General features: G+C 41.2%; 1 protein-coding gene across 1 annotated transcript in view; it reads left to right on the top strand.

Annotated features, from left to right (window-relative positions):
* MAGI2 (membrane associated guanylate kinase, WW and PDZ domain containing 2) overlaps positions 1-23,735 on the top strand; it is a 765,625-nt gene that overhangs the window by 736,734 nt on the left and 5,156 nt on the right. The window contains exon 20 of the mRNA XM_011985485.1: positions 16,586-16,724. Within this exon, the coding sequence (XP_011840875.1) occupies positions 16,586-16,724 (139 nt within the window). The remainder of the gene's footprint in view (positions 1-16,585; positions 16,725-23,735) is intronic.

Here is a 23,735-nt window from a genome sequence, read left to right on the forward strand (position 1 = left end):
TTGCCCTCTACTCCATGGGAGACTTATGATTGCTTCTTGTCTAAAAGTAGCTGAGCCACTGAATCAGCAGAGACCCAGATGAGCTAGGGATTGGAGAAAAGAACTGAGAAAAGATAGAGAAGAGAAGTAGTTCTGGGGAAGCCAACACTCCCACCATTTCCCACGGGTTGAGTGGATACTACAAAAGGCGATTTGGGGCTTAAGCCTGTTGGGGCATTTGCTAACTAAAGTGACCCCTACTGAAGAGGCTGTAGGTTAGAATAACCATGGTGGGGAAGGGGGTGCTGAGTGAAACAGGAGGAGGCCAGCCTCATCTGTATCTCCCAATATGAAGATGTCTTCCAAAAAAGATTTATGATCTTCCAAAAAAGTAACCCAAATAATCCTCATGAGAGAGACAGCATGTATATCACTAAATTTGAATTCTCTGAGGTCAGAAATCTTGTCTTCCTTGAGGTCTTCTTACCCTGTTCCCAGCACCTAACACGACCTGGCACAAAGTAAACACTTGATTAAGATCTGCCATACAGAGAACACCAGCAAAAAGAAGAGAGCAGACTTGCCACCAGCAACTCTTGATCTCTCTAGGGGATATTGTCCCTCATACATACCCCGCTGCCAGCACTTCCTTAGAAGACTGGAGGGATAAAGAAAGCGGGGGGGTGCTGCAGAGGGGAAACAGGGAAGAATAAGGACTTTTCTCCACTTAAGTAGCTCAAGCCTTCGTCCTAGTGTGCAATGAGAGTGGGAGAGATTTTAATTGAAGATTGCAATGCTAATTGCACTAGACTTTAATAGATTAAAATGTTGAAAAAATAATGGGATTAGGCTGCTACCCAGTGGGAAAAGGGCAGGAGTCAACAGCACAGCTGGTAGCAGTTATTGAAAAAATAAATCACTTGCACATTGTCTCTCAGTGACTACAGACAGTTCAATCAAACCAGTTACATTAATAATGTGATATCCTTGGAAAACAAAGGTGATAAGAAAATAAGGATTTTCTGTCAGGACAGGCCAGTGGAATTGTTTTTGTAGAAATGGTGATGAATTTGAGGGTTCCCATTCATGTATTTGTACCCCGACCTTTAGTGACAAGTGGCCCACATTTGTAAAATGACTGTGCAGCATTACACCAAAGAACAATGCAAGATTGTACAGAGACAATGCAGGAGGGGCCAGCCTCCACAAGTAGCAATATAATGATGAATTTAGGCAGGTTCGAGGGAGTATCACTGAAAGATATCCAAAGAGTACTAGTAAATGCAAGAAATGGAATGGAAGAAATGGCAAGAGCCATAGTTTAAGGCAGAAACCAAGAACAGAAAACTAGTAAATACGCTCAAGGAATTAAAATACATGGACAGAGGAAGCATCATGAAGTGGACTGAAGTTGTTCTTGAACATTCACCCACACAATGTTGAAGGTACCTGTCTAACCCAAGTTGAGCGGTACAGTAGTGGCATGGGACAGCTCAAGCTAAATAATCATGCAAAGATTAACTTGATATCTTGGTACCAATGGTGCTCATTCTGCATTATTTATTGATTGATCAGTTCCCAATGGAAAAAATATATATGAATTAGAATTACATTTTTCAGGGCTAATTTGAATTTTTCTGCTCCCTCCAGCCCATAGAAAGTTGGTTGGTTGCTTGCTTGCTTAGTAGCTTGGTTTGAGAATTAAGTGAGATAATATTTCAAAAGTACCTGGCATAAAACCATGTTAATAAGTGCTAATTATTATGAAAGGTCTATTTTTTCATCTGGGTGGTTCACAACTCTGTAACAAGCTCTTGGGTAATTGAGATCTTAGTGTAGAGATGGAAACTAAATGCACATATCTCATGGCATAAGTATAAATGTTCAAACAGAGAACTAAAAATAATTTAAGTCTAGTTAGAATGTATGATAGAGTAATGTCACTTTAGCTATCTGTTTCAAACCAATTGTGAAACTCTTAAATAGCAACAAGTGGTACTCTGGGTTCTGAACATGGAGGGCGCCTCTTATATCAGCTTCCCAACCGTAGTCAGCTAGAGTGCAGTGGCATGATCTCGGCTCACTGCAACTTCCACCTCCCGGGTTCAAGCAATTCTCCTGCCTCAGCCTCCAGAGGAGCTGGGATTACAGGCGTGCGCCACCATGAATTTTTTTTTTTTTTTTTTCATTTTTAGTAGAAATGGCCTTTCAACATATTGGCCAGGCTGGTCATAAACTCCTGACCTCAAGTGATCGGCCCACTTCGGCCTCCCAAAGTGCTGGGATTATGGGCATGAGCCACCACGCCCAGCCTGCCATTACTTTCAGTGGCCAAAATCACAATTACCTTTGTACCAACCTAATACTTCACTGGATGCAGGTGTCATTTTTCAAGAAATTGGTAAAGCAATAGAGGTAACAATATGACTGTGAATCAAGATATGCATGGGAAAGTCTCCTTTTGAAATGGCTAATTATCCATGGGATGTATGTGGAATTCTGAGAGCAGCTGCAGTTACATTAATCAGACAGTTATTAACCAAAACTGCAAAGTGGGACAGTTCAAAAAGTACATTGCAAAGCTACAATAAACCAGAGGCTTTTTATTTTAGTGATTTAAGAAAGCTTTACATTTTTATTTCCAATTAACCTATTAATAGTGATGTCACTTAAATACTCCTAAGGAATATTATCTCCTCATTATTGCCAGAAAACATGCTGCCCAATTTCATAGCTCAGCTGTTCGCATGCATGGATGGACAATCTGAATTAACTTGAACAGAAACAAGATTTTTAGACACTCGGCTACATTCCTAGTTGTAAAATTTAAGTAATTAATATGTGACTTTAAATAGTAAAAGAAAGTAAAATAGATAATGTTTATTTTGTGCATCAAAATGATAGTGATGCACTGCTACTCTTTCTATTTATTGTGTTAGCATATCAATAGAAAAATCAGTATAATCCATGCACTCGTTGCCAATACTATTGAGTATTATGGCAATAAGTGCAGATTCTCTGGAGAGCTGACTTTAAATTAAGCTATTAAAGAAAGATTGTATTTTTATTATGGCTGAACAAAGATAGTAGACCTCAGAGACATGAGTGTTTTCACTTAGTATACTCCTTGTGCACTGTTAAAATTGGGCACAAGGACATTCGTGATCCCATTGATCTGAAACTTTAACACATGTAGTTTTGAAAACTAACTACAAAACTAACATTTATTTGAAGAGAAGGTAGTTATAATGACCAGGGAAATTCAGACCATGAAGTACTAACTAGATGTATTCACACTTACAGCTATCCTCAGTACACGTTAATTCTTTTTCATCCTACTGATGCTTGAATGAACCTGGGTTTTAAAGCTATTTGTAGCACATGAATATGTATTTTCAAACAATGTCCCAAAGGTTAATAATACATCAGAAAATCTCAAATAGCTGCTTCATGTAGAAGGAACCTTTAATTCTGAACCAAGTAAAGTCCTACTAGGGAACCTGCAACTGGTCTTGTTACTTCCACTTATAAGCTATGAGATCTTTCATAAACTCCTGTTCGCCCCAAAGGTCAGCGTCATCACCTTAAGTAAGGATAAGAAAAACCAGAGATAAAAAGATTAATAAGATGAGCTCCTTGCCCTCAGTGTCCCTACGCATGCTTTAATTGGTGTCTTAGTCTGTTTGTGCTGCCATAACAGAATACCTGAGACTGAGTAATTTGTAAAGTAGAGAAATTTATTTCTCACAGTTCTGGGTTCTGGGAAGTCCAAGATCAAGGCACCAATATCTGGTATAAACCTTTGTGTGTCCTCACATGGCAAATGGCAGAAGGGCAAGAGAGGACAAACCCACTCCTGCAAGCCCTTTTAATGGCAGCATTCATCCATTCATGACCCAAACACCTCCCAAAGACTCTGCCTCCCTACACTGTTGCATTGGAGATTAAGTTTCCAACACATAAATTTGGAGGAACACATTCAGACCATAGCAGTAGGTGTAGAGTAATAATTATCAGCAACTGCTTCCTTAATTTACCCCCAAATCATTCAATCAGTCATTCTCTCTCGCATTCATTCACTCTTACTCTCTTACACACACACACAAACACACACATCAGTCACTACTATGTTAAAAGCTACAAAAGATATTGTGAAAATATACAACGAAATCGCTGCTCTCAAGCTGTATACTGGGAGGTATTTATAGAATAACTATCATAAATAAGAGTGTATTTCCCAGTGCTTCTCACAGGACTAGTAAATGCAAAAATCAGCCTGTCTGCTTTCAGCGGGTTACGCCAACAAAGGCATGGTTATTTCAGAAAGAAAAGAGATGCTTCCACCTTGTGGCTGTGTCCTCCTCAGTTGGTTGCTGGCAAAGGCTTGCTGTTCATAAGCTTTTTGTTTCTCCTTACAAGTAGAAGATTGTGTTGTTTTTACCTTAACACATTTTTTTTTTTTGCCTTCTTCATATTATAACAAGTATTAGGGACCTTTGTTAAGACCTTGTTCTCTCAGAATTCAAGGTTGCCTTTGGCCAAAGTGAAGTAGATAGCATTTTACTTATTCATTTAAGAAATATTCATGAAGCTCTTATCTTGCACCAGGCACCTCAGCTGACAGTCGGAAAACCATAGTGAGCAAGGCACAGGCTGACTCAAAGCCCCCTCCAGTCTCCCATACACCGTCACCTCCCCCAAAGACTCTCCCTCGGCCATTAATCATTTGTGACCTACACAGTAATCATTTTTGCCCCCACTGCAAGTTGTGATCATCTATTATTTTTAAGTCAATACATCAGCTACTACTAGAAGATACAAAGATACACTCCCTCTTTCCAAGAGTTTATAATTTAGTAGGTTGAGAAATGGTAGTGGGGAGAATAAATACACAAATACCTAGACTAACAGGTAGTGTGACTGTAAGTGCTACAAGAGAGGCATAGCTATAAGAGCAGTGGACGCAGAGAGAAGGGAGGATAAAATTCCCCTGGAGTGACCAGTGATGGATTCGTGGAGGATTTGAGCAGAGCCTTGAAGAATGGGCATGATTAGGAGATGGGACTGAAGGATCCAGGGAAAATGACAAAAATAATAAGGAAGGCTGAGGACAGCAGCAAAAATGCCGAGGAAGAAAGAGTGGAGAAAGTACAAGTGGGCCAGACTAAACACAAGAAAGGGGTGGTAATAAGCCAGAAGATTACAGGGACAAGGTCCTAAAGGATCTACACCTCATGTCAAGGAGTTTGGATTCTGTTCAAGAAGCATAGGGCAGGAAGGGAGGTGTTTCAGAAGGAGTGAGGCAAAATCAAAGATGGTCTTTGAAATATACTTATGACAACCATATGGATAGAAAGAAGAGGGGAAAGGGAGGAACAGCTAATGTAGAATGGCAGCAAGAGAAACGGGAAATGAGAGGCAGCTGCTGGAGACAGGGTACATGTAGAATTGACAGGAATTGGAAACTGACCAGATACAAAGGTAATTGACATCTTAGGCAATTTTTAAAAGAGCATTCAACTCAGTAACCCTGAGGCCACTCCTCTTTCTGTAATGGTATAAAGGCTACACATGTTAAAGTAAAATATTAAAACAAATAAAGGTTTCCAAAAACAGTTTCTTCAATAGGATTTGAGCTAGGCTGCCACTTGATTTTTGTCTTGTTCTTGAATTATTGCTTAAAGCCTTCATCTGGCATATTTGATGTTTTAAAATCTATTCCATCCTGCACCCACTCCACCCCAGTGCTGGTTCTTCCTTTGTTCTACCTTCTCCCCCAGATTTATTCTACTTCCTTCTCTGCCCTATTCTGGGGGAATGATGGCTATGTCTGTATCACCCAACCCTTCTTGCCTTCTGGCTTCCTGTTGGATTTGGCCAATGGGAAGCATCGGCAGGAGATCAGAGGGCAGAAAGAGAGAAAGTACACTAGTTTTCTATTCCTGCTGTAATAAATGACCGCAAACAACACTAATCGATTGTCTTACAGTTCTGGAGTCAGAAGTCTGAAATCAGTTTGTTTCACTGGGTTAAAATCAAGACACCATGTCAGCAGGGCTGGTTCCATTTGGAGACTCTGGGGTAGGAACCCATTTCATTTCATTTTCCAGCTTCTAGAACCTCCTTGGCTTATATTTCCTTCCTCCATCTTCAAAGCCAGCAGCTTAGCACCTTCTGTCCTCTCTGACCTCTGCTTCTGTCTTGCATTTCTCTCTCAGACTTTGACCTTTGTGATTATATTAGGCCCACCCAAACAATCTGGATAATCGCCCCATCTCAAAATCCTTAAGGTATGCACATCTGCAAAATCCTTTTTGCCACATATTCCAGGGACTAGGAGGTGGACATCTGGGGATGGGCGACACTATTCTAGAGGCTATGGTATTTCTTACCCTGTTGCTCCTGCCTTGGTGCTGTGAGCCTGGCAGCATTCCTTCCCGCTACAGCTCCAGCTCTAGACAGGTAGCCTCTCTTTCATGGCTCCACCTCTCACTCAGCCCCTGTAACTTCTCTTCCTCCCCGATGTCATTCAGACTAGAGGTGGTAACAGCACTTGCCATATTTATCCTTCATTGCCTCAACAGCCCTCTTTGATTGCACTAACTCTGCCCATACTTTGAAAATAGTCCCATCATTAAATTATCTTCAAAATCCCAGCTAACTGATGTCCCCGCCACCCATCTTGGTATACCTTTTGATGCTCATTCACACTGTTAACTTGTCAGGTCTAGGACTGGTGCACACACAGTCTGAGGTAGAGATGTAAATACAGAAGCAGAGGTCAGAGAGGAGAGAAGGTGCTAAAAAGTTGAAATGTAAATGCAATATGCAAGACAGTTGGCTTCAGGAAAACAAGGAATTGTTATCATGAGCCAGTATAGAAGTCATTGCACAAAGCCTAATGCTTATCCAGAAAATAAATGTATCTGATTAGGTAAGTATACATAATAATAATCCCTCATTTTCTCTAAATTACATCCAAGGAAGGGAAATAACAGCTCATACAGAATTCACAACAGAAAGTTTCCTCTTTGATTTCCTTTTTGTTTATTTTTCAGTCAACTGGGGAAACTGACTTCATGACCTAATGTAAGTGATTTCTGAGCATCTGGATAAGCTAGCTGAGCTACCAATGATAGCTTTCTATTCTTAGGCAGATAACTGTAAGATATTGCCCCAGTCTCTTTTCACCTGAGCAGTCAAACTAGCATATGAAAAATGGAATGACAGTAGTTATTTTTCCTTTTTAGAAAATGCTTTGCTCCAACCAGCTTGTCTTTAAAATCTCTTTCTTCACATTCATGTCTGTTGCCACACTTGCAGTTATTTATCTGTATTAGTTTAGGGTTTGGATTATCTTCCCAACATTCATGAGATTCTTTTCCTAGAGAACTTCATCTAAAATCATGGAATACGATATACCATTCATGTCCTATAAGAATTTCTATCAGGTAGTGCTTATCAAACAGAAGAGTTTTTGGTGTTTTTTTTTTTTCATTTTTAACCTCTCAGTGATATTTCCAGAAAAATATCATTTGCCCCATTTTACCATTTAATACACCCTCAGAAGCTCAACTGCTTCTCTCCCAGATTCATTATGAAAAATGTATTACTTTTTTACCTCTTCTACCATTATTATAATTATAATGATCTATCGTTAATTGTAACTACTGTGATTAATAATAGATTATATTTGTATATTTAGAGATTACAAGGCACTTCCCATATATTATTTGATCATGATCAAACCTGGTTGACATATATTATGAAACCAAATTAGAATTTTATTATAAACCTTGTTTACATTTGGTTTAAACTATAAGGAGCATACAGCCAAAAAGATACTTTCTGAAAAATGCCTTCTTTCAAACATTCATCCATCTGTTGAACAGACGCATGTGGATATTTCCCATGTGACAGAGTTCCTGTCCTTGGAGAGCTTACAATATTATTGGCAAAGGTCAATACTTCTAAAGAAATGCACAGGAAAGGCACCTGACCCAGACTGCTGGGATCACAAAAGGCTCTCTGGATGATATCATCCCTGAAGTTTGGTTCCTAAGAGATAAGTGGGATTTCCGTTTTTGAAGTGGGGAGAAGGACTCAGATTCTAGCAAAAGGAACAGCATGTACAAAGGCACCAAAAAGGAAACACGCCAAATACCTTAGAAAGGTAGGAAGGGCGAGACGCAGTAGCTCACGCCTGTAATCCCAGCACTTTGGGAGGTGAAAATGGGTGGATCGCTTGAGCTCAGGAATTCAAGGCCAGCTTGGGCAACATGGTGAAACCCCATCTCTACCAAAAATATAAAAATTAGTCAGACATGGTGGTGCACGCCTGTGGTCCCAGCTACTTGGGGGGCTGAGGCAGCAGGATTGCTTGAACCTGGGAGGTCAAGGCTACAGTGAGCCGAGATCATGCCACTACACTTGTCTGGGTGACATAGTGAGACCCTGTCTCAAAAAAGAAAAAAAAGAAAGATGGGAAGTGATCACCCAGAGAGCACGCATAGAGCTAGGGGAGGGGAGAACTTAAAAGAATTAAACATCAACCCCAGTTAAGAGCCCTAGAAGAGGCTGGGTACAGAGGCTTACACCTGTAATCCCAGCATTTTGGGAGGCCAAGGCAAGTAGATCATCTGAGGTCAGGAGTTCAAGACCAGCCTGGCCAACTTGGTAAAACCCTCTCTACTGAAAATACAAAAAATTAGCCAAGTGTGGTGGAGTTCGCCTGTAATCCTAGCTACGCAGGAGGCTGAGGCAGGAGAATCACTCAGACCTAGGAGGTGGAGGTTGCGGTAGGCCAAGAACGTGCCACTGCACTCCAGCCTGGGCAACAGAGTGAAAATAAATAAATATATTAAAAAATCTAAAATATTTTAAATCTCTAAAATAAAATAAATATCTAAAAATAAATAAATAAATAAATAAATAAAATGAGCCCTAGAAGAGTAACAAGACTTAGAAAGAAGCAATCTAATAAAATTCTCTGTATGAGATTAATATCAGTAACAGTTGACAAGGAAAAAGGAAGGAATCAGTGAGGAAGACACCAGATCATAATTTAGAGTTCAACTACTTCCACAGTAGGGATACTGTGTCGTCTTCAAGTTTTACATATATTTTCATGTTTTAATTTAGAGGATTTTTGTAAATAGAAATGGAGGCTCCGGAAGGGAGAGCTCCCCCTAAACCTTTGCTAAAGCCGGCTCCCTGATATGATTGTCCAGACAAGGCAACACTCCCACCATAGGATAGTGTGCTCAAGTCAATGGCCGGACATTTTCTGAGCTGTGACTACATGTTTTCTAAACACAAATAATAACAACACCAAAGAAGGCATACCACCTGCAGCAAGTGGTGAATTCTCAGGATCCTGCAGTGGCCTTTCACTTCCAGTGCCAGCTTGTTCCCCTCACCTTTGAGACCCTCCTAAGCAGGTTATGTGCTTAGACAGAACCTTGATGAAGGATTCTTCTCTCTTCTGTGCATCTATAAGGGTCATTTCACACTTCTACTTGGATGAAGTTTCTTGAGAGATGCTGGGACTTTTATGGGTTTGATTTTGCTTTTTGGGGGTTTTTTTGTGGGAGTTTTATTATTTTGTTTTGTTTTAGAGATAAGTCCTCACTCTTGTTCCCCAGGCTGGAATACAGAGGTGCAATCATGGCTCACTGCAGCCTTGAACTCCTGGGCTCAAGTGATCCTCCCACCTCGGCCTCCTGAGTAGCTAGGCATGTACCACCACACCTGGCTAATGTTTTTTATTTTTTGTAGAGGTGGGGGTTTTGCCATGTGGCTCAGGCTAGTCTTGAACTCCTGGACTCAAGCAGTCTCCCACTTCGGCCTTCCAAAGCACTGAGATTATAGGCATGAGCCAGCATGCCCAGCCTGTTTTCTTTTTAAGTGATTACTGTCTAAAACATAGTATAAAGAGAGTCTCAGACAGTTTTCAATATATAAGTGAATTGAAGCAAATACAATTCACAGTTTTGGTGCTCTCAAACATGTGTTTCAGTTTCCAATTGGATTAGAAGTTTTCTCTCTGGAAAACCTGCTGATTTTATGGGCTCCTGTGCCTTGCTGAGGCAACTGAGCCTAACAGTTTATAACGAAAGCCAGGCCCTATAATAGGCACTTGGAACCCATCTAATTCAATCGCAATCTAATGAAAGAAATGGGAAGGTTAATGAAAACATTCAGTGTAACCCCTTGAAAAATATTCTTCCTGTAATGGTTATTAAATAATATCTAACAAAGTTAATCATGAAAACAGCCAGTAGATATTAAAGATCACCATCAAGTTGGAAATCATCCTGTGCTTTGTTCCATCAGGGCCATTAGGGCACAGTATTCCAGTGTCAGAGCACCCATAACAATGACTGCAGCAGCAAAGACACTAGTTCTGACTTTTCCTTTTCCTGGCACTTCATTATTTCAGACTCAGCCTCCATTCTTCTTACTCTCAATTCTAGCATTTGTTTCCTATAACTTTACCTGTCACTACCAATGTGTGCAGGTCACCATTTACTGAAGCCTCATTTGGTCTCCTGTAAGTACCACTGAAATTGTCATGATTTGGCTGGAACTGTGTAAGGCAAGAAAGGTTGAGATATGCTGAGGTGCACTAAAGCTTAACTTATATGGCATGCAAATGAAGACCTTTACTATCACTGAAAGGCAAACCAAACATTTATCGACTCAACTGTGATTAACCGAGGGCCTACTTCTCAGGAACTGTGGCAGGTATAGATGACACAGAGACAATAGGTGTGTTCCCTGTCCATGAGGGGTCTAGTGTCAGTAGGAAAAACCAACCTGTAAGGGAGGAATGATGATGGCATTAGCCTGTGACCTCAGATCATTAGCCACCAAAATGGTCCATAGCTAAGTCCATCATGAAATAAGGAATAGAGATTATTCATGATTTATTGGTATAATATTACAAAGAAACTCAATTCCTCACACCTAATTATAATCTGGGATCGTTATAGTTTTTGTATGATCATACAAAATAGGCTCTGATGATGCAATGGTAACATGAGGGCAATTAACTGATTACAACCAGCTAAGCATGTTTGTAGTGATGTCCAAGCAACCCTTTGAGCTGGGACTGCTATGACTCACGGCTAAAGTAAATCCAGGATTTAATCTAATTCTTATAAATATTTCACTGAGACAAGCCAAATAGTTTATATATGACTTGACTACAAAAATGCATACAGTACAGAGTTTAAATTTTTTCTTACAACCTGAACTATTAACCACAAAAGGAATTCTGAGATGTTTGCCTTCTCCTGCCTTGGCCTTCCACAGGCAAAAAGAGAAAAAGTTTTTTTTACCTGGAAAGCCCCAAGCAAGTTCAAAGATTTGGTGTTCTGTTAAAGAAAAATCTGCTATGATGTATGAGCAGAAATGCAGGAGTAGGAATGCAGAACTTACTAGGCTGGGCCCTCCACACAGTAGTTATCTCACTCCACCTTGGCCCTGGGACATTACTCTAAGGTTGTTAGTTGCCCCTAGGCCGGGCGCGGTGGCTCAAGCCTGTAATCCCAGCACTTTGGGAGGCCGAGACGGGCGGATCACGAGGTCAGGAGTTCGAGACCATCCTGGCTAACATGGTGAAACCCCGTCTCTACTAAAAAATACAAAAAACTAGCCGGGCGAGGTGGCGGGCGCCTGTAGTCCCGGCTACTTGGGAGGCTGAGGCAGGAGAATGGCATAAAAACCCGGGAGGCGGAGCTTGCAGTGAGCTGAGATCCGGCCACTGCACTCCACCCTGGGTGACACAGCAAGACTCAGTCTAAAAAAAAAAAAAAAAAAAAAAAAAGAATCTCTTCCATAGGAAAAAAAAATGAGTTCTTAGAATTCCTCTTGTTTGGTCAGTTTCCTAAATTTGGCAATTCCTTGATCCACATAATGCAGTGCACACAGAGACTCCTGAATTACCTTTATCTGGTTTTGGTATCTTGGTCTGTCTGTCTGTCTCTCTCTTTCTCTCTCCCTCTCCCTCTCCCTCTCAACTGGAACTCGATATTTTAAAAATACTCTAAGAATGAGTGGAGATCTTAGAAGTTTCATTTTAGTAACATAGCTCAGTTGAAGATAGCTCTGTGGCAGAGAGTACAGAAAGAGACTACATCAGAGTCACAGTTAGTCTTTTTCTTCATTTCTAAAAGGGCTGCGAATTTTCTATTGGTTTTACAAAATTAATTCTCCCGATTGTGAGAGAGAAAAGTGACACTCTTTGGTCACACACTGGCCACTGCACTGAAGTCAGATGAGGTCGGAAAGTAGGAAAGTAACAAGAGAATCTCTTGCCCCACCTCCCGCTGTCCCCCCACCCCATAAGTCGATCTTCTTATATATTCAGATGACAATGAAAGAGATCACATCCCAAATTTATTTAGGGAGTTCCAGTGAAAATTATTATACAGAATACTGATATTGGAATAAAAATGAAAATTCAACCCTTTCACAGGTCATACTGTTCCAAAGAGAGATGGGAGTCTTGAGGCCAGGTCTGGACTGAGTTTGTTGCCACTGAAACCAGGTCCCTGTGAGTTGGCCCGCTTTTAAAATAATGCCCAGAGTGCTTTGCAACAGTCAGAGTCTATGTTGGCAGCAGCATTTTCATTCCATTACCTAACCACCACCAGCCCCTAGAAACTTTTTTTTCCTTGATTTAGTAAGATCTTGAACTATTCCCAAACTTCCGTTGCTCCAAAATGAGGCAGAAAATCAGCAGACACAACCCCCACCACCCAATGACACTGATACCCTGGAATGGGGAAAGGGTGTAGGAGAGATTCAGCAGGTATCAGAGCATCTCCCTCTAAGGGGACCCTACATGGAAAGCCGAAATTATGGAAATCTGCCAGGTGAAGAGGTCAGCTCAGGCTCCTGGGAACCCTATAAAAATAATGTCCCTGACTTCCCAGAGACTCATCCCTGAGGCCCTCACAACTTCAGCTCACCCCTTGCGCAGCCCCTAAACCCCTCTACTTCTCCACCTCCCACGTAGTTTTCAAACCACCCCTTCTCTCCTCCACGCTAATGCCTTCTCCTTTAAGTCTCACAAGCTCCCTGTAGGGAAAAGGGAAAATAAACACATACGTGAATGAAAACTTCAAATTTTCTAAATCTTGCTAAACTCAAGTATGGGACCGGAGTCAAAAGATGGGGCTATTTCTATCACAACACAAGATCTCTTTTGCCCTCCACATGGTTTTTGGTTAAAATATCAGTCTCAGGACACAAGTAACTGCAAGGCGGCAGTGGCTGTCAAGATTTGATTTGGGGTTCAAGAAGGTTTATACCTCCCTCTCCCATGGTTTCAAGGTAAGCCATGTGGAAGTACTTCACTCACTCACCAATATATGCAGTGCACCTCATCCAGACACACAGTTAAAGGAGACCCAGACTCTGTGTCATTGTCCTCATCGTCTCCTTCCCCACAGCCTCCTAATGTCTCACTTGGATAGACCATGTGACAACGCTGCAACTCAGTTGCAGGAAGCTCCCTTCCTCAGTCTTCCACCTTTCTCTTCTTCCGCTTTCCACACTGAGGTTGCAGGGAGATTTCTAAACCCTACTCTATTTCCCTGGTCAGGTTACCCCATGCTTAACTTTTTAGTGCCTTGCCATTGCCTTCAAAATAAAACCTAAACTCCTGAACAGCATAATAAACTACTGACAGTTTCCCAAGTATACCATTCCCTCAAACTCTGTAGCCTTTACTTATGCTACTCTCTCTGCCTAGAATGCTTTCCTCTTCACCTGGGGAACTCCTACTGGTACTTCAAAACTCAGTTGAGATGTCACCACCTCCTGGCAGCTCTCCCTGACTACCCACCACTCCCACACTCTGGGTTAGATGTCCCTTCTTTCTGTTCCCTTAGTACTTTGTGAATGCCTCTCTTATAGCAAAGATACATTGAGTAGTAATGGCCTTATTTACCCACTTTCTTTCCAAATAGACTGAGAACTTATTGTACAAAGAAATGATACCATTTATCTCTATATCCCCAGTTGACTGTCTGGTACATAGTAGGTGCTCAGAAATTATTTACTGAATGAAGACACTCACAACCTAGGAGGGAAGACAGAGACTCACGAATCTGTAATGAGGCATAATAAATAGAGTGGGGTGCCATTACTACTGAACAGAGAGAGTGGACATCTCTGCTTGTGAAGAGCATAGAGTCGAGGAAGGCACCCATAGCAGAAGATTCTTAGGACCTTCAGAAAGGACAAGAAATCACCAGGCCTGTGGGGAGGAGGAGAAAAAAGAACAGCAGTATGTGTATGGGCCTGAATGCCTTAGTCAGCAGGACACATTTGGCAAGCTTTTCCTTAGAAGGATGACTCTAGTGACAATGAAAAGAGGTTGGTGGGAGAGTGACAGGGGAATACTGGAATAACCACATAAAGGCCTGAATTGAACTTGTGAGCAATGGGATACATATGAGGACAGGGACAGATGCGGAGAAGTTGAGAAAACAAGGAGTGTAGCGTGACCCCCAGCTTTCTGCTTAGGTGAATGGTGTTGCCATTAACCAGGATTGGCAATTGAGAGGAAGAACCACTTTGGGAGAAAGGTAGTTAGCCCTGTCTTCTGCTTCTACTGCTGTTAACTTGGAGTTGCCTGTTGGACAGACAACGAGGTGAAGATGTTTAGTGATTAACTGGACATGTGAGTCTGAAGCTCAGAAGAGAGTCTAGCCAGGAAGGAACACTTTTTCTATATGTAGCTTCATCGGAACTGCTGTTTTACTTTTTCAATTTAATTCTGTGCCATGAGGTTTCTGTTGTGGGAGAGGGCTACTTGGGGAGGGATAATTGGTCCCATTTCTGCCTCTGGCTTAGATACATGGCAAACTATTCAACTTCAAGTTATGCCTGTTGCCTCAGAGGAAAGGAGACAATTAAGGAAACTTGAAGAAAGCTACTAGCCCTAAAACAGTTGTTAGTTCTGTCTTGTTAGTTTTTCTGTGGAATGTGGAAGTCATGCCAGTGAGGTAAACCTCATCCACTGCCCCAAATCCATACTTTCAAAGGCAGCTGAGTATACAAAAGGAGGTCTTTACCTTCTGACATTGGAATCCTCCTTACCCCTTACAGAATCATCCTTAGGTAGAGATGTCATTTCCTTGCTACAACAAACATGTTCTTCCCTCCGACTTTGGGGGTCTTGTTTTTATGCTCTCCTGCCATTGTGATGGAAAATTTGTGTTCCTATTCTCAGCCAGCCTGCAGCATCCACACTGATAATGATTAGCTATAGAGAGTTTTTCTACAGTTCTGTTTGCATTACAGAGTTTAGACTGAGATCTGCTTTAAGGTACATAACTAAAATAGCATTTTTGCAAAGCCACTCATTGCGCTTTTGCTGGTTAATTTGTCTTATGTTACTTGCACTGAGATGAGACATTTTTTAATTCTAGGGTTCCTGACAGTAATGGTACTGTGGGAGTTACATGATGTGCTCATGGTTGAACCTCCCTTATTTCAACTATCTATTCACAAATGCCAAAAGGGAATTGCTTATGGAACCCAGGCCAAAAGGGAATTGCTTATGAAACCCAATTCAGGAGGAACTGGTATTTAACCAGACAGCTTCTGGCAATTAAGTGTGAGCATGGCAAAGATTTAGCCAGGGCATTAGTCATGTGGAGAGTATGGAGAATCTCATTTTTAATTCAAGGGGCTGTGATAGAAAACTCAAGATCAAATGTGAATATCAGCCAACCACTGTTTACAAAGAAAGCAAATATCACAACAGCACCCAGGGAAATTTAAATGATACATACAAAAATTTCTCAGAGAAGCACAAAAACCAATCAGTTTATCCAACATGCTGAATTGGATGCTGCACTAAGTCAAAAGTTGGCAATAGATTCAATGAAAAGGCCTTGGCCAGGTGCGGTGGCTCAAGCCTGTAATCCCAGCACTGTGGGAGGCCGAGGCAGGCGGATCACGAGGTCAGGAGATCGAGACCATCCTGGCTAACACGGTGAAACCCCGTCTCTACTAAAAATACAAAACATTAGCCAGGCATGGTGGCGGGAGCCTGTAGTCCCAGCTACTCGGGCTGAGGCAGGAGAATGGCGTGAACCCGGGAGGCGGAGCTTGCAGTGAGCTAAGATCCAGCCACTGCACTCCAGCCTAGGGGACAGAGTGAGACTCCGTCTCAAAAAAAAAAAAAGAAAGGAAGAAAAAGAAAAGGCCTTAAAATGTTTACTTCTTGATTCAAAGCAAAGGTGCCAAGGTATTGTGAATTTTAGTATCAGACATATGCCCTAATTTTTAAAACAATGCTAACTAGTTTACAGTCTCTGCCATAATAAGTAATAAGTAATAGTAGAAGTAACATATGGCTGCAACCTTTGTGGTCTGATATTTTCATTTCTGCAAAGGTAAATAAAGTTTGGTGGTCAGATTCAGGATGCAGCCAGGGATTAGCCTCTTCCAAGAAGCAGCAGGCTGCCACCAAATTATTTGGATGCTCTCAGGTCATCTAGACTGGCTTTTTTTTTTTAATCTGTTGACAATGCAACTTGAGTAAAACTATCTTTGACTGACTTAATTTTTCTTCAATCGACAGGTAGGAGATCAAATCATTGAAATCAATGGGGAAAGCACAAGGGACATGACACATGCCAGAGCAATAGAACTCATCAAATCTGGAGGAAGACGAGTGAGGCTGCTGCTCAAGAGAGGCACGGGACAGGTCCCAGAATATGGTGCGTTCCACGTTTTAATTCATTCTTTTGCTCTTCCTTCTGTGAACCATAAATGCTTATGCTTATTTATAAAATGACATCAGCTCTCTATTTCTACATAAATATATATTTAGCTATCAATAGGTATACACACACACACACACACACACACACACGTATGTTCATGCCCAGGAAATAAATGTGTGTGAACTCTTTCTTTTGCTCCCTCCATTAAGGAATGTTTAAAATATGAAATGTAGGACCTTCCAGGGCATCTCTGAGTGTGCAAGGAGAGTTAGCACCCCTTAAATATTAGAACTTTTACAATTTGACTGATGGTCTGCTGTTCATTTGAGTACACAGTAATTTATCAATTATTTCCTAACACTGTTTGTGCATCAGACTATCTCAAAGGATTTGTAACTGGGGCAGGGACCAGCAGCATATCTTCAGGGTGTGAAATTTAAAATGTAAACTTCAGTTCACGCAATGGTTGCATTTCCTTGGCATTTAGGAATTATTCTGAAAATTCACTCCTGTGTTGTGTTTCTGTATGCTTTTGAGGAAGGCTTTAAAGCATGTTTTGATTCACAGATTTGTCTTCAAACATCTTTAAAGTTGTTGTTTCCCAGCAGCCCATTATAGACACTACTGACAGCATAGCTCTAGTGTGTCCGAAATAGCTGAGTGGTCATTATATGAAAAGCACCGAAACCTGAGGTGGTCTTTAAAGATAATCTCAGTGAGTGACAGACAGAAACAGAAATGCATACAGACACATCAGACTAGTGCAGATAATACCTGTTCAGATTAGGAAAACAAGATCTAACTGCTGACCTGAATAATGAGCTCTAAGTTGATTGAGATAAATTGACTCTCTTTCATCCTTCTATCCCCTACCCAAAAAAACCAGACTTCTAGGCTGGGTGCAGTGGCTCATGCCTGTAATCCCAGCACTTTGGGAGGCCGAGGCGGGTGGATCACCTGAGGTTGGGAGTTCGAGACCAGCCTGACCAACATGGAGAAACCCCGTCTCTACTAAAAAGACAAAATGAGCCGAGCGTGGTGGCACATGCCTATAATCCCAGCTCCTCGGGAGGCTGAGGCAGAAGAATTGCTTGAACCCAGGAGGCAGAGGTTGCGGTGAGCTGAGACCACAGCATTGCACTCCAGCCTGGGCAACAAGAACGAAACGTCTCACAAAAAAAAAAAAAAAAAAGATTTCTAAAGAGTACTTTTTCGTTTCAGATTATTCTTTTTGCATACATTGTCTAAATAACTGACTAATATCTCCTTACTTAGCAGGGCAGATCTATATCCTGAGTTCAACTGAAATATCTAAACTCAAAGGCCTTAAATGCATTATATTTCCAGCATCTTGTGCACGCGTCCAAGCCTACAAAGAGAGCTAGCAAGCCTTCACAGTAAGTCAAAAAGCATTCAGAAGCTTCTGTAGGGCTGGCTCTAGGCCCAAGGAAACATTTCATCCCAGATTCCTACCCTTAATGCTTGAATCTAATAAAATATTTTAAATATATATATATATAAAATCAATAAGCACAGGCATGATCCTGCTAAAATGTACCAGCATTAATCCCTTTGTAAAGAATCTGAACTCTTGGAATAGAATAACTTTTGCACTGTAGAGCACTGACTGACTCAGTAATATCAAAGTGACCTGTGAAATTCTATCACTTCTAAAGCATACCACCTTTAATGGTATGCTTCACTCCATGGTGAGACCTGAATATTATCTCTACCCAGACATTTTCATAGAGTTAATATTGTTCTAACAAGTTTATCTTTAAAAAGTTAATCCAACCAGCATGAGCTTTTCATTTTTCTGTAGAATCACTATTGGTCCACACTTTCTCAGCATCCACACATCAGCTGCTTGTCTGTAGTGAGCAAGTAAAACATACTACTGATCAACCTACGGCATAACTCAAACGGTAGTGAACAAATGTGAAGCTACCTCAGACTATCATGAGGAAAAAATAAAAACATGTTTTTGAACAAGACAAAAATTCAAGATCATGTCAACATTATTTCATTAATTCTTAGCATCCACCCAAAAATATATGATTACAGTGAAATTCTCAAATGAACCAGAGTGGTATGATCTCAACTCACTGCAACCTCCACTAACCAGGCTCAAGCGATTCTTCAGCCACAGCCTCCCGAGTAGCTGGGACTACAGGTGCAAGCCACCAATGCCCAGCTAATTTTTTTGTATTTTTGTAGAGATGGGGTTTCACCATGTTGCCCAGGCTGGTCTTGAACTTCTCAAAACAATCCGCCCATCTCAGCCTTCCAAAGTGCTGGGGTTACAGGCGTGAGCCAGCACACCCAGCCTGGGCAAACTTTTGAGTGGCCAGTCATCAACATTGTTAACTGTAGCAGTATTGCAGAATTTCTTCTACATATATTCCTCTAAAGTGTAACATTAAATCATACTTGCTAGTAATATCAGCAGTTGTCCGCTACTTTTGATATTAAATTGAGATGGATTTTGACTGTAAAAAATTTTAGAGATGATGTCACAAAAGAAAGAACATAATAGCACAGGGCAATCTCCTTAAAGGAAGTAAAACAATAGTCAAACGAGATAAACGTTAGTTCTCTGGGAAAATCTAAGCTGAAAGGTGCGTGGTTATGCATAAGAAACCAAGATTAAGGATCATAGCATCTTTGAGGATAATGTCATCAAATATTGTTTCTGGAATTTCACAGTGACTGATGGGTGGGGAGATGGGACCCAGGAGTCCCCAAGACCACTTTCACATTTAGAGATTTTCTAGGAGGCCTCCTGGGGCACAGAATGTAACTGTGCTCACAGCTAAGATTTATTACAGCAATATAGTGAAAATACACATTGGGCTCACAAGGGAAAAGACATAGGCGGGGTCTGGAGGAATCCACATGCAGGCTTCCTTATGCTCTCTCTCTCTCACGAGGTGTCACCCAGAACACTCTTTCCACCCAGCAACAAAAATGCAGCAACGTATGTGTGACATTGCTGCTCAGGAAAATTCCCTGCAGACGCAGTGCCCGAGGTTTCCACTAGGGCTGGTGATGCAGGGACCCTCTGCCTAGCACATACCACACTTCCAGACTCCCAGAAGCAAAGCAGGCTCAGCACAAACCACACTGATTGTACAAACAGTTTAGATACAGCGAGACACTCTTATAATTTAGCAAAAGGTTTACATTAGCTTAGAGGATGATTTAACAGTCACATTTCCAGGCATCAGCCAATGGCCAACCTCGAAAGCTGGCCTTTCTAAGGAGAGCAGTCTCAGGCCTGCTCTGTTAACCTTTTCTGCACCAGAAGCAAGCCAGAGAAGTGGCCACATCTATGAAAGTCACACTATACAAGTGACTGCTACATCCAAGGAGTGCCCACTGCTAGGAATGCCATAATTCCTCCAGCATCAAATATACTATATCATGAAACAGAATTTCTTGTCTTCTTTCACCACCTTGATGCTTTCATGTAATAAAGGAATTATTTTTATCTAAGATAAACTAGAGTATATCTTAATAAATTCTTAAGTAGCAGAACTGGGTAACAGCAAAATAATAGCAACAATAACAACAAAAGAGAGTTCTTATGGAAAAGGAAAATTCAATACTTAAGTTTACCAGTAGATATAGCCAAGATTATAATCCTACTTTTTCCTAATACACCCTAATCATGGGAAAACTGATTTTTCTTAAACCATTCTTGTTTGGAAGGATTTCATCCAACCCTCCTGTTGATACCCCTATGATTCAAAATTCAGGATGGCTTTGAAGCAAGACCCTTATCCGGACTTCTGGACATGTCAAAAAAAAGGCTGATTTCTGTCAAGAGAAATAAAATCTCTCACTCTGAGTTCTTAAGGTGATCTGTGACCGAGAGATAAGCCTAGGTACGACTGGAAAAATACCAAAGGCGATCTGTCAGAGCATTGACTAAACAAAATCAGCATGACTCCAAGTGAGCTGGGGGAGGGAACAAACATGCTGCAAATATGTCATCTCTAATTACCCAAAGACTAACTGTCAGGTGACACCTCAGCCAGTTCAGAGGCAGAAATCAGCAAACGTCACCCCAAAAGTAGTGACTGCACACAGAGGCTGTCGAGCAGCTGCAAGGGGAGTCGGAAAATGATAAGGGCTTTGAAGGAGGAGTTGCTTTCCTAGTTAAGTCCTTGAAAGACAAGTTCAGGAGATAGATACTTCAGCTCCACTCCAGTCCTCAGGATAAGAATTTGTTGATTGTAAACTCAGTGAGAAGCGTGAGTTCCCCTCCCCTGATACACATCTCAATGCCATACTGAGAAGAGAATCAAAAGATGATGCATCAAAAGCAGTGCCCTCCTTCACCCTGGTTATTGCTATTCAAATGAAATCCACAAAGGTTAAGAGAAAAGGAAGTATGCATCATGGTTGTAAAACTGCACAGGAATAAATTATACAGATTAGCTGCCTGCCTTGAAATGCAGGCGTCCTTCATTAGCATTCAAAGAGTACAACACGAACAAACACTTGATTTATCAACTGAGCCATAGAGTCAGGGCCAAGGTAAATAGAGGTGCCACTGGATGAAAAAATTCCCAACATAAGCAGTTCAGACCAAAGTGGAGCCTTTCCCTTGTTGATGTCTGCTGTTCAAAGTTAATCAGAATAAAGCAAAACATAATAGAAACATGCTTTTTACTCTGGGTTGGTACTCTGGCCTGTTTATTCTCTTAAAAAGCCACCGGGCAGGGCTTTATGAATAGAACACTGAAGAGAGTCCAATTTAAGTGGGAGTCTCAGTGGCCTTAGGAGGCCAGGCAGGGTTAAAAAGGATGAAGCAGAAATCTCACAATGAAAATGGCCCAGCAACAACTAATGCCACATACCCACACAAAGGGGAAGAAACAGCCAATCAGTGAATTATACTTCTGCCTATGCTTTCATTTTCAAAGTTAATCATATCTTTAATATAACAGGTATTGGCTTGACTACAAGCACTTGGTAAATGAAATTGTTTACATTTTGTAAGTACAATAAAACTGCACTAATTGGAGAAAAAGATCGATCTGAGCTAGTGACTATAGCTAAAGACATGAATGGACCAAACAGTTGGTTAGTTAAAAGTCTTCCTTTAATCAGTAAGTTAAAATGACTTTCAATAATTATATTAGAGCAGCAGGTGAAGCAGTACTGGCCTCTATGTAGATAGCAATAAGTAAGGGTCATTTGTTTATTCTTCTTTAACAATATATATTGCCAGCCAGGCGCAGTGGCTCACACCTCTAATCCTAACACTTTGGGAGGCCAAGGCAGGAGGACTGCTTGAGCCCAGGAGTTCAAGCCCAGGAGAATAAGCAACATAGGGAGACCTTGTCTCTACAAAAATAAATAAATAAATTAGCCAAGCATAGTAGCATACACCTGTGGTCCCAGCTACTCAGGAGAATCACTTATGCATAGGAAGTTGAGAATGCAATGAGCCATGACCATGCCACTGCGCATAAGCCTGGGCAACAGAGTAAGACCCCATCTCAAAAGAAAGAAAACATATTGCCAAGTAAACATTATAAGTATAAGTACACCGTTATAATCTTTTTTGCTATTATCTGCTGAGCACATCCTTTCTTCCCTCTAATAATACAAAAATAAACTCCAGACAATATATTCCTACCAAGTACTCTATATGGAACAAATCCTGTGATTAATATTAGTAGTTGATATAATTAATATTTCCTCAACTAAACCAGATTTACTGAACACCTACTATGTGCAGGATGCTTTGCAGGCACTGAAGGTAAAATATAGTCCTGGTCCTCCATGAGCTGACACTAATAATGACACTAATAGTGACACTAATAGTGAAGAAATGTGTTTTTAGCAGAGTAGTGACTCATAAAAAGGTCTCAAAGGATCTGCTCTCATGAAAACATTTAAATGGGTTTTATTAATTATTTGTAGAATTTAACAAGTACTTCTAGAGTGTTAAGAATCCTTGAACAGCACTTGGCTTCTTCAGTTTGTTAAGAATTTCCTTTGTAATATTTGTGCTAATAATTAGGACTTTTCTGAAGAAAGAACTTGCTGAGTGTGGGTAAATCTCTACTGAGACCTTGTCTGAATTATTCTAAATTCTAATTTAATGAGCCAAAACTTCATCTATCAAATTCACTCTTCACCTCCTGCGGCTGTCAGCCACTTCTGGGAGCCTGGACGTGTTACCTCACATCCTGGGTCTCCCTTGGTGTGCTGATGTGCCCTCTCAATAAAAGACAAAGGAGGGTCACCATTGCCCTAACCTCTTCTTCAGAGACCACGTTGATGGAAGCTTTAAGTGGCTCCATAGCCTTGGCACTAATTCACCTGCATTTTTAATAGGGCAAAAGGTGGCTTGCTGCAATAATAAATTCTGAAATTTAATTTCAGTTTCTGACATTCATGGTTGAGCATATCTTCCTTTTCCATGAGAGGTTCCACAAATCACTCAAGAACACCTTCCACCGCATAATAGAAAATGATAAAGCACCTAGGGAAGGGGACAGAATGTCTGGCAGAACCCTGGGTTATATCATACAGAGAACAGGGTTCTTCCTAGCTGAAAGGCTCAGGATGCTCTCTGCAGCATTTAGGCAACCCCAGGAAATCCACTAACCATAAAACCTGCAATAAATAAGTTCCTATTTCATGGAGCCAGAGACGGGGGCTTTCTTTCTTTTTTTTTTTTTTTTTTTTTGGCAGTGGGGACAGGGTCTGGCTCTGTAGTCCAGGCTGGAGTGCAATGGCGTGATCTCGGCTCACTGCAAACTCCACCTCCCAGGTTCAAGTGATCCTCCTGCCTCAGCCTTCTGAGTAGCTTGGACTACAGGCATGTACGACCATGCCCAGCTAATATTTTGTATTTTTATTAGAGACTGGGTTTCACATGTTGGCCAGGATGGTCTCAAACTCCTGACCTCGGGTGATCTACCCTCCTTGGCCTCCCAAAGTGCTGGGATTACAGGCATGAGCCACCGGGCCTGGCCAGGGGTT

Source organism: Mandrillus leucophaeus, unplaced genomic scaffold, assembly GCF_000951045.1.
Source record: "Mandrillus leucophaeus isolate KB7577 unplaced genomic scaffold, Mleu.le_1.0 Scaffold284, whole genome shotgun sequence".
NCBI lineage: Eukaryota > Metazoa > Chordata > Mammalia > Primates > Cercopithecidae > Mandrillus > Mandrillus leucophaeus.